This window comes from Rhinolophus ferrumequinum, chromosome 9 (assembly GCF_004115265.2).
Source record: "Rhinolophus ferrumequinum isolate MPI-CBG mRhiFer1 chromosome 9, mRhiFer1_v1.p, whole genome shotgun sequence".
NCBI classification, from domain to species: domain Eukaryota; kingdom Metazoa; phylum Chordata; class Mammalia; order Chiroptera; family Rhinolophidae; genus Rhinolophus; species Rhinolophus ferrumequinum.
The window spans coordinates 30,087,166-30,098,448 of NC_046292.1; the positions used below are offsets into that span (position 1 = coordinate 30,087,166).

The following is an 11,283-nucleotide window of genomic DNA, read 5'->3' on the forward strand; positions in this document are numbered from 1 at the left end:
CACCTGGATATGGAGATCTTGTTAAAATGCCTAGTCTGTTTCGCTTCGTCTGGGGTGAGGTCTGAGAAATGCCATATTTCCAACATGTGCACGTGACACTGCTGTCAGGTCTGTGCCTTGAGTAGTGAATCTCTATTCATCCTGCTTATTCCCATGGTCAGCAGGGATACATTAAATTATACAACCAGCAGAACTCGAAGGGGTTTTTAACCTTTTACTTATTTCATTTGAAATGTCCACGCAGAGAGAATAGAGTGAACCCTTAAGCACCACTGATTCCCAGTCTTACTTCCCCTGCCCCTGACCGTTTTGTTCCTAGAGTATTTAAAAGCAAATCCAGCCATTGTATCATGTCAGTGTGCACCTCAAACAGAGACGGGTTTAAAGAAAAGTAACCAGTGTCATCACACAAGTGAACAATACGTAGAACAAAATGAACCCTAATTCCTTGACATCGGCTAACACCCAGTCCATATCCATGCTCTCAGATGCAGGAAATGGATGAGTCCCCTGACCAGCAACTTCAGTGCCCTGGGTTTGCTCCCCCTAGTTACCTGGGCATTCCTTAGGAGCTGGCACACAGGTATATTACTCTCCAAACCGTATTTCATGGCATGCCGATTTCATTCTCGGGAACGATTTGCTAATAAACAATGGAAAAGCTTTAGGATCATGCTCTTTGACCCACCTTCCTGGGTCTCCGTCCAATCCTTTAGCCTTGAGGCTGGGACAGTAAACAGGGACCCAGCCATGAGGCTGCAAACTTGGCCCTGCTGCAGGTTGGCAGCCCAGGTGACTTTTTTTTTTTCTCTTAAGGATTTTTATTGGGGAAGGGGAACAGGACTTTATTGGAGAACAGTGTGTCCTTCCGGGACTTTTCCAAGTCAAGTTGTCCTTTCAATCTTAGTTGTGGAGGGCGGAGCTCAGCTCCAGGTCCAGTTGCCGTTTTCTAGTTGCAGGGGGCACAGCCCATCATCCCTTGCGGGAGTCGAACCGGCAACCTTGTGGTTGAGAGGACACACTCCAACCAACTGAGCCATCCGGGAGGCAGCTCAGCTCAAGGTGCCGTGTTTAATTTTAGTTGCAGGGGGCGCAGCCCACCATCCCTTGCGGGACTCGAGGAATTGAACTGTCAACCTTGTGGTTGAGAGTCCAGTGGCCCATGTGGGAATTGAACCGGCAGCCTTCAGAGTTAGAAGCATGGAGCTCTAACCACCCGAGCCACCGGGCCGGCCCCCCAGGTGACTTTGATGTGGACATTTGAAAGAGGTTGCTTCAGAGAGGCCTGGGGGGGGGGTCAGGCTTCCCCAAATCTTCTAGCCTCAAAGCCCTCTAACTTCTTCCAGACGTCTCCTACGCATGGCCAGCACCCCACTGTGCTGTTGATCAGTGTATGATTATAGCTGGGTTGTATGTGGTGATCTGACTCCACGTCTCCAGTCTCTGGCTATGGGGCAGAAAGGGCTTCCCTTCACAAAGGAACACCCACGCTTTTTCTATCCCTGTCAGGCCTGCCCGCTGGCATGGAGCTTGTCTCTCTCACAGCCTGTCCCTGAAAGCCGCAAGAAGCAGACAGCACAGTCTATCCCAATATCTTCCTACCAAGTCCTATACGCATAGAACCTGGTTTTATCTTGTTTCCGACAAGACCCAGAACAAAAGTTACACTCAGGAGTAAGGTAACACTCGTGAACCCTTAAGTGCTACCCCTTAAAACCCCACCCCATATCCTGGACTAAGGAAGACAAATCTGAGCCCTGCCTCCTGTCTTGCCAATCTACTTGCAAATAAAGCTGCTTTCTTTTCTCAAAAGCCGGTGCCATAGTAGTGGCTTCTATGCACATCAGCAGTGAACCCTTGCTTGGTAAGAGTCCTAAGCCTCTGGTAGGCCCTGAACCTCAAGAGACGATGTACCATTTCCTGGACAACTGCTTCATGACCAGATAGTAAGGGATGACAGAGTCCCAGCCTGGGACAGGGAGGTGGAGCCTCTGTGCCCTGCGTCCCACCATGCTCAGTTGGCACCCATAACAGGAGCTCTCACTGCGACACTCAGTGTCCAGGTTCCACATTTGGTGTTGTCAGGGGTCTTTTGGTTGTGTGTAACAAAAACTCAAACTCAAACTTATTTCAGCCGAAAGGGCATATTTATGGGGAGGATGTGGGAATCTCATGGAGTAGCCTGGTCTCAGGAAAGGCAGAAGGAGACAGAACTTGACTTTCCTCTTCTGTTCTTGTAGGTGCCTTTTTCCCTCTGAGCCTTCTCAGAGTGGTGAGAAATGAGGCCCCAACTGCTGCCGGCCACACATTGCAGCCGTTCAGGGAACTGCCTGAACTCAGATGTCAGGTCCACTCCAAGCCAATTAAATCGAAATATTGGAAGTAGAGCCTGGGTGTCAGCTCCCCAGGTGACTCAAATGTGCATCCACTGCGTTATAGCTCAGGCACCTAGTGGGACTTCCATAGTTCTCATTCACAATTGGGGAGGGCAGGACTCTGGTAAACCCATTTAGGTTAGGTGTCCCTCCCCTGTGGTCAGAGGCTTTACAGGCCTCATGCAACAGCCTCTCCTAAGGCTTCCCATGGATACAGGCAGTTGCCAGGCCAGGGCGCCGCACAAATTATCCCTCTGCAGCTCTTCCCTCCTCCCATCCCTCTGGCCCCCACTGGAGTCCACAACTTCGCCTCTCAGATTTAAGCTCGGGAAGGCGGAGCTGTGTCTCTGGGATGTGTGACCTGATGGGAGATGTGGCACCATATGCTGGCAGAGGAAACCAGAATGAAGCTGGTTGAGGAGGGTGTGGGGGAGGCAAGGGACAGTTATGGTCAGCTCTTTCCAGATGGAAGAGAAAGGAGGAAGTGGTCAGAGAGAGACCCAGGCTCTAGGGAGGATGTTTGGGGTTGGAGAGGCCTGAACATAGGGGAGGAGCTGATCTGTGTTAATTTTACATTCCTCTGAGGACATTTCCCCTTTTCGAGGAAGGGGATGGTTGGTTCCCTGTACTTCAAGCCTGAAAGCCCTTTGGCTCTGGCTGCACCTCTGCATGAGGATGGAGCTCTGGCCAGTCTCGGGCAGCATCAGACCACCCCCTCCCTGTTCTGGTTCTAGGACAGGAATATAGCCGAGCCTCGCAGCGCAGACCGGAGAGGAGGAATGGTGGGTGTGGGAAAGGGGCCGCATTTGGGTGGGAGCAGAGCTGGAGCTTCCAACCTTGCTCGGGACAGTCCAAATGCCCGAAAGGCCCTGCCATCCTTCCCCCAGTCCCTTCGCCACTTAACGAACTCCTACCCTTTCCCGGCAAACCCAGCTCTGACCTCCAGAACCCAGCTGGAGGGCCTCCCAGGGACGTTCCCCTCCACCAGGAGGGCTCCCAGGGGCAGGCAGAGTAACAGGGGTGGGGCTGTGTGTCTGTCAGACCAGAGGCTCCCTGACCCTGGGGCTGGCTCTCAGCGCTGGACCCGGCCTCAGAGTAGCGTGTCCTATCGCGGAGGTCCTGGTGCCAACCCGAGGCCAGGCTGGGGAGGGCCCTGGGCATAGGGTAGCCGCCCTGATCAGCCTTGGATGTGCTTTGTAACCCACCCTGGACCTCTGTGTCCCCATTTTTATGCCCAACAAAACCGAGGACCTGCTCTGACCTCTGAGCTAGGCCCCACCCTAGCCACGCCAGGGACAGACACCACACTTGGGGCTTGACGTTCACTTCTCTTTCCAAAAAATACCAAACACACAGTCTAGGTGTGGCAGGGGGACAGAGCCAGGCTGGGGACCTGGACATTATACACCCAGGGGACCCTTGGCGGAGGCAGACAATTTAACAATTGGTCTGAAAGTCAAAAGAGAGGAGAGCTGGTTAGTGGGGTGAGCAGCAGTGGAGGAAAGGGAGCAGGGGCTATGGGGTCAGGCCCAGGCGCAGGCACTGGCCAGCAGGGTCAGACCTGGGTCCTCTCAGCAGCCTGGCCTGGGGCCCATTCCTGGGGGCAGGGGCAATGCAGTCTGGGGTAAACTTCTCTATGGGTGTCCATGCAGCGCTGAGCCTGTGGGAGGAGCCTGAGACCTGAATTCAGAGACAATACGGCCAAGCCTCATGGTCTCTCTGAACCTGCTTCCTCATGTGTAATGAGGGGACACTGCTTCCTTTGGGGGGTGGCTGTGAGGACCTGTGGGCCTGGGGAGGCCAAGGGCTCTGGCTGTGTCCCATCTTTACTGCTGTGTCCCCAAGGCTCAGCCGAGTACACACTCACATATCCCTTCAGTGAGTAAATAAGCTGCCAGTAAAAGGACTGGCACTTGGGCTGGTGTGGAGAAACATCCTGGTGCCATGTGGGCACCTGGTGCTGTGCCTGCACCTGTGGCTGGGTCCTGCCTCTGGCCTCTCTCTGAGTATCTGAGTCTGGGTCTCAGAGCGAAGGGCAGGTGCCTGTGCTGGGGACAAGCTGCTCAGGGTTGTAACCGAGCTCGGGGAACAAACACCCTGTGCCCTACTGGTCCTGCCCAGGGTGCTGCAGGGGTCAGCGGAGTGCTGGGTGGGACAGCATGGCCGGGTGGGCTGGGCTCAGACGTACTCTCGGGCGGCAGCTGAGGGGCCAGGCCGGTAGGGCTGCGGGTTGCTGTCGGTTCTCTCCGGCTCCGGGCACGTGCAGCAGAGGAAGGAGCCCCCCAGCATGGCCAGGCCAGCAGAGGCCCAGCCCACGAACAGGGCCGGGCCAAATTCGTACCTGCAAGGGGAAGGGAGGACACCGTCAGGTGTGGCTGCAAGCCCAGCCCTCCGTAGTGCTCCCCAGGGGCTCCCCAGCCTCGCTGGGCAGAGGAGCTGAGACTGGGGGCCTCACAGGCCTTGAAGCCTCTCCCGATAGGCAGGGATGCATGCTCATCCTTCCTCTCCCCCCAAACCCCCCAGCATGTCAACACCACAGGTGACCCAGGCTCAGAGGCCTGCTCTGTACTGCCTCGGCTTTGGTTTTCCATCCCGCCAGTGGAGTGGGGAGGGGAGGGCCCACAGGTCTAGTCCGGAGGGGCAGGACAATCCCTGACATCTCTGTCACCGTCCGGCCCACAGAACTCCCATCGGGGGTCCCCACTGCCTTCTGGAGAAGGTCACACCCCTCCCCCTAGCGCTCCCGGGCTCTCCTCACCCGGGCCCTGCAGGCCAGCCCACCGCTCTCAGCGGCGCCCGGGGTCTCCCGACCTCAGCGCCTTCGCACGAGGCGCCCCCTCCTGGAATGTCTCCCGTTCTGCGTCTCCTGCGCTACTTCAGGGCCCCGCTCAGATGCCACCTCCTCCAGGGGACTTCCCCAGACCCCACTGTGCTTCCTGCCTTAAGCTGACTCTCTCTAGGTGGCCATTCAGTCCCTTGCTTGTCTGGCTCATGGGGAAAGGCCTCCAGGGCAGACAGCTCCGGATTCATCCGTGTCCCCAGGGCCCAGCACAGGGCTTGCCACCCAGGCGGCTCTAGGGAGTGTTGAAGGGATGAAGGGACAAGTGCCAGCCTGGCATCCCTGAGCTGAGATGCCTCTTGTTTGGCAGGTCTTCATAGAGCTGCCAGCCCCAGGGAACAAGCCTCTCACCTGAGGTCCCTTTCCTCCCCTCTCCACACCTCTGCCTCCTCCAGCGAGCTCTCCTGACTAGACAGCCCAGGCATCTTTCCTCACCGTCCGTCCACCCCAGGACCAAGGCCTGTTGGAATGTCTGGGGTTGACACTGTTTCGTTCTTTGCTCCTGGCAGCGCTGAGAGGGGAAGAAGGAGCAAGAGAGGCCCAGGCCCTGCACATAGTCCCCTGTTCAGCTCCCACACCCTTGACCTACATGTCCTGACCATTCTACCTTCTAAATCTCTCTGAACCTACTGTCCCCTGCTAGCACCCTTGGCCACACCCTCTGCTTCAGACCTTTGCAGCAGTGCCTTACTGCCCTTACCCTCTCCTCACCACTCATACCACAGCTGGAAGGAGTGTCAGCTGCCTTCCACCCCAGGGTGGGGAATAAGACCTTCCTACGTCTGCACGGCCCTCCATGATCTGCCCTATCTTCTCCAGCCTCACCCCCACCCCCTTCCTGCCCAAAGTAACAGTTGCTTCCTGCAAGAATAACAGCAGCCCCCTTGACTGAGTGCTCTCCAGGGCCTGGCATTGTGCTGAGGCCCTTACCTGCATATCTCATTGAACCCTCACAATCCCACGTGAGCTGGGTCCTCAGGTCCCACCTCTGTTTTACAGGGAGGAAACCAGGTGCAGAAAGATTAAGGAACTAGCCCGTCACACAGCCAGCGGGGCAGAGCTAGGACTTCAGCCCAGAGCCAGGGCACTTAGCTCCTGCCGTGTCCTTCACAGGTCTCCTGTCCCTTCAGAGAGCCCAGCCACATCCTGCCTGGCTCCCTGCTCCAGACAGCTTCTCAGTGACAGCATCTGGGGCGTCCTGTTTTCCCCTCCAAGTGCCCTGCAGGGTAAATACCGGTGGCCCCAGTGGAGAAGGAGGCCCAGCCTGGCCTGTGGCCCAAGCCATGCTTTGCCACTCACCTAGCATTGACAGGTGTGCTCGGGTTGAAGAACTCCTGGGTCACCAGAGTGGCATACCATGAGACAGCAGTCAAAGTGCAGAGGCCTAAGGACAAAGGAGGGGTGCTCAGAGCTGCCCCAGCTGGCCACCCAGGGCACAGCTACCTGCCATAGCCAAGATGATGGAGAAGGAGCGAGAGGCACTCACCCGCCAGGAGGAAGAGGGCGCCCCCAGAGATGGCGATGCGCCCCTTGGCGGTGGGGTTGCTGTCTCCAACCCGGGTGCACTTCATGCCGACGACACTCAGGACCATACCCACGAAGCCCAGGAGGACAGCCACCACCATCAGGGCTCGTGCAGACTGGATGTGACCTGGGTGGGCAGGAGGGACTGAGCAGGTGGTGGGAGCCCAGGATGGGAGGGGCTGCCACCTGGGCAGGTGTGAGGGGTACTGAAGCCAGGGGTGGGGCTGAGCTTCCCCGTGTGATTTCACTGTTCACTCCCCCTTGCAGGCCCCTCCAGGTGGCCTGTGGTGACGGGGCAGTTTGAGTTCTCTCATCTGCCACTTTGTGGCTGGGGACTCTCTTTGGGCCTGGCCCATGCCTCCCGAGCAGTAGAGGCAAAATGAGGAGTTGAACAGTGTGAGGCCCAGCTCAGCCCAGGTGGCCCTTGGGTGGGGACACCTCCCCCATTGGCCATTCTGACTCTGGTCACCTTCCTCTCTGCCCTGTGAGTCACCTATGGCAGCCACATGCCTGCGTCTTGGGTCATTCCTGGGCCAGGGGGCAACTCAGGGGATCTGGGTCCTTGAGGTGACCTGCTGGGATGGGCATAAACAGGGGCCATGTGATGGCAGCCCAGCCCTGGCCTGGGGCCCTGGGCAGATGGCAGGTGGGTTAGAGCCAGGGACAGAGCACAGTGGTGCCTGTTTATGAGCAAACTTATCAGGCTCAATTCCATACCCCAGGAGGAGTTGGGAGGGACCTGTGGCCTGAGTACCTGTGTGTGCATATGCGTGTGTGTGTGTGTGTGGGGGGTGTGTACATGTGTGTGGGTACACCCTCCTGCATGCCGGCATGCTTGTCTAAGTGGCTGGGCTGGCATGTGCACAAAGCATGTCTGCCTACAGAGCATGGGGAGAAGTGGAGGGGAGGGTCTTGACTGCGCCTTTTTGAGTGCCAGGCGCCCATCTCACCTGACCCTCCCATCAGCCTATAGAAGTCATAGCACTCCCTTCACAGATGAGGACACCGGAACACAGAGAGGACCAGTGACTCCTTCAAGGTTACAGCAGCAGAGCTGGGATCTGGACCCAGAGCTGCCAGAGCCCAGAGTTCCTTCCCTGTGTGGGGACACTGGGCTAGCCTAGATTTTCAAAAGCGCAGCGAGGCAGGGGGCTGGAGAGTGGAGGCCAGAGCAGATGGCAGGCCGTGGGAAAGATGCTGCAGACCTCCCTCACCCCGGATCCCACCCCTACCCAGCTGGCCTGAGGCCTACCTTCCAGAGCGAGCAGTGAGTCGTAGAGCTTGCACTGAACCTGTCCGGTGCTCTGGGAGGCGCAGGACATCCAGAGCCCTTCGTAGAGGCCCACGGCGGTGATGATGGCATCACCAGCGTAAGAGGACTGCTTCCATTGCGGGAGGGCTGTGCTGGCAATGATGCCTACCCAACCTCCCAGGGCCAGGAAGTAGCCCAGGAGCTGGAGGCCCGAGTTGGCCATGGCCCACAGGAGAGGGAGGGGGCCTCAGAGCTCAGGGCTGGGCCAGAGTCCCTGAGGGGCTGGGGTCATGGCCAGGAGAGCAGAGCAGCTGGGCTGGGATGGGGTGGTCAGCAGTGGTCAGCGGCTGAGGAGAGGCGGCAGCCCAGCCAAGGCAGCAGCAACAGCAGTGGAGCGGCTGGGGCTCTAGAATGCAGGCGGAGGCCCAGGCACTGGCCGGGCCAGGGGCCCGCCCACAGCAACCGCCTAAGCCAGGGCAGGGTCCCCAGCAAAGCTCCTGCCCAGTCCCCTGGGGAAGGGGGCGGGGCCTTGGCCCAGGTAGGAGCCCCTGCCCCCGCCCCCACCAGGGATAGAGAAGGGAGGGCCTAGGAGGAGGGACCCTGCTTTCCCTCAGGGCCTTTCCGCTGGGAAACCCCTTTGATGCCAGTGCCCTAAAATTCTCCTAATGCCTACCCCAAGCACCAGCCCTGAGGTGACGGACTTTGCTCTTGCACAGCTGATCTGACCCTGGGGACTGTCTGTCCTCTCTAACTGTAGGACAGAAAGGAAATGGAATTCCACTTTGCAGCAGGTAAGACATCAAGGTAAACTTTTGGGAGTGGGCTCTGAAGCCAGATATGGAGAGACTGGGCTGGAGAAAGGGTACTGGGGAGAGGGGGGTCCTGGGTACCTGGGGACCATGCATATCAAAAACAGATCAGGGAATATGCACCGTGGGGTCTCTTTGAGATGTGAAAGGGGCAGAAGAAGGGACCCAGTCAAAGTTGGGCCAGACCCAGCTGCCAGTCAGCCAGGGGCCTGGCAGGGAGGTAGGAGATAGCACCTTCTGGCATCAGCCTGAAGGAAGGCAGACTGTTCAGCCCCTTAATCCCCTTGTTGGCTGGCTTAGCAGCTCCTGCTGGGCCCAGAGGGGCCCAGGGCTTCGGGCCCCAGCTCCAGAACAGCCTGGAGGGAGGGAGCCTTGGCCTCTGCACATTCCTGGGGTTCAGGCTTCCCCATCCCAGGGCCCACTTCTCCCTTCTCTCTCCCAGCCCAGCTCAGCCCTCTGGAGCAGGGGAATGTTTAACTCTCCTCCACCTCATTAGCAATCCCCTCACGTTCAGTGGGTGCAGGGGGAATGTCAGAACACTGCTCTCACTCCCACCAGCCCCCAGGACACCCCCTTCATCTCCAGAGGCCACCTGCTTTTCCTGGACTGCACTGGGGGAAGGCAGGGTCCTGCTGCCGACCCCCCCTACGCACACCCTGGCCAACTTCCTCCCCCACAGCCCCAGCGCCCCTCTGCAGGGACATGTCCCCGTCCTGCACCCTTGCATTCTTCACGTGGCTATGCAAAACGAGAGGGTGCCAGGCACTGCACAAACAATGGCTGCCCTGTGTGCCCGCCCAAGGCGTGGGCCCCTGGTATGGCCTAAAGCTGCGGGCAGTGGGGGCTGGGGGAGCAGCCTGCTCTCTGAGGGGTCAGGGGTGGGTGCTGTTTGGCCTGCAGTTCTGAACACTGGGCCCCCTGTAGCCCTCCCTGCTGGGAAGGCCAGAGCCACGTGGATCTGTGTGCAGGCCAACCTGCTTCCTGGGAAGGCCTGCAAATCTCCAGATCAAACAGGGCCTAAACAGCTGTAGAGAAGTCAGTCCTGAGTTCAGATTCCTCTTCCAGCATAGACAATGCTGAGACAGTTCAATCAAGGGGAGCAGAGGACATTGCCAGAGCCCAGAGTGGACACTCCTGGGGACCCAGTGAGCACCCTTTCATGCATTAATCATTTTGTCCTCCAGGCAGCCCTTCACTGAGGAGTCAGAGCTGAGTGGGGTAACTTACCCCAAGGTAGGAAGCAGCAGGGGAGGCCTTCCCGTCAGAACTGTGGGCTCCTGCCCTGTTCACCCCCCACCCTGCCCTTTTCAGGAGGACTGGGGGTAGTCAGTCGGAGCTTGCTCTGGAGGTGATGCCTGGCGGGCAGTGCAGCCTGCATCCTTCCCTCTAAATAGGACATCCGGTTCATGGGGTCATGATTGACGATGGAGCTGATCAATATCTGAGGGAGGGCAGGGTGCCCACACATGGCAGCCGCTTGGCACAGGTTATTCCCCAAAGGTCAGGCCTGCTCTGTCTCTGAGCTGGGCTTGACCCCTTCTCCTGCCCTTCTTCAGGGGCTCTCTCTGTAAGGACCATCCTGGTCCCTGGGAGCACCTGGGGCGTCTCTGAGACTTGGGATCAAGGCCGCAAAGAAACTAAGTGTCAGAGCCGCACAGGCCCCTAAAACCAGGGGCTATAACTGCCTCCACTGACAAATGAGGGAATGAGAGCTAAAGAGGGGAAGTGAACCCCTCTCCCCAAGACCAAAGTCTTGGGGCTCTGAGGCCTCAGAGGATGCCTGCCTGTGCCTCCATCCTGGGCAGCCCCAGAACCTCCCTCAAACAAAGGCTCTAGCCATTTGTGATCTAGGGTGGTGCTCACATGTCCCTGTGAAGCCCTTCTGTTTTTCCTTGTCTTTCTTATTTGAGGTTTTGTGTCTGTTCTACCAAAATGTCCTCTCCTACCCTGATGGTCTTCTGTCACCAACGTTCCAAAGCCTTTTGGAATCCAGATCCTGATGCCGGAGTAGAGTTCCCTAACCTGGCATGGCTCCTACCACCCTGGTGCTCCCCCAACCCAGCCCAGTGACTCCCAGGCATGTGGGGAGCAGGCAGGCTCAGGGCCCCTCCCAGCCTCCATTAAGAGTCAACTAGAAACTGCCCCGGGGTGTCACACTTCACAGTTTAAAAAGTGCTTCCACATATGATTATAAGGAGCTTAGGGTTCCAGCTTTACCTCTGCCACTGAAAGCTGTGTGACACTAGGCAAGTCCCTTAGCTTCTCTGTACCTAGTCCCACAATTGAAAAGTAGGTCTAATACCACTTGCCCTGTCTGGGTCATGGCAGAGTTTACAGGGATCAAATAATGGGTGAGAACTGCTTTTGGAAAACATAATATGCCTGAAGAAATGTGGCTAATGGAAGCTCTGTTCCCCAAAGACTCCCTCGGCCTGGGTCTCCCCTTTGTGCCCTCTCGTCCTGGCTGGGGGTGAAGACCCACTG

At 57.8% G+C, this 11,283-nt stretch overlaps 1 protein-coding gene across 1 annotated transcript; it reads right to left on the bottom strand.

Annotated features, from left to right (window-relative positions):
• Window positions 1-1,194: 1,194 nt before the first annotated feature.
• On the bottom strand, window positions 1,195-8,775 carry CLDN19 (claudin 19). The gene is made up of 5 exons (XM_033114932.1): window positions 7,991-8,775; window positions 6,701-6,865; window positions 6,514-6,598; window positions 4,564-4,716; window positions 1,195-3,824 (listed from the first exon to the last, which is right to left on the bottom strand). The coding sequence occupies exons 1-5, from the start codon at window positions 8,211-8,213 to the stop codon at window positions 3,776-3,778; spliced, it is 675 nt and encodes a 224-aa protein (XP_032970823.1). The 5' UTR covers window positions 8,214-8,775; the 3' UTR covers window positions 1,195-3,775.
• Window positions 8,776-11,283: the final 2,508 nt, after the last annotated feature.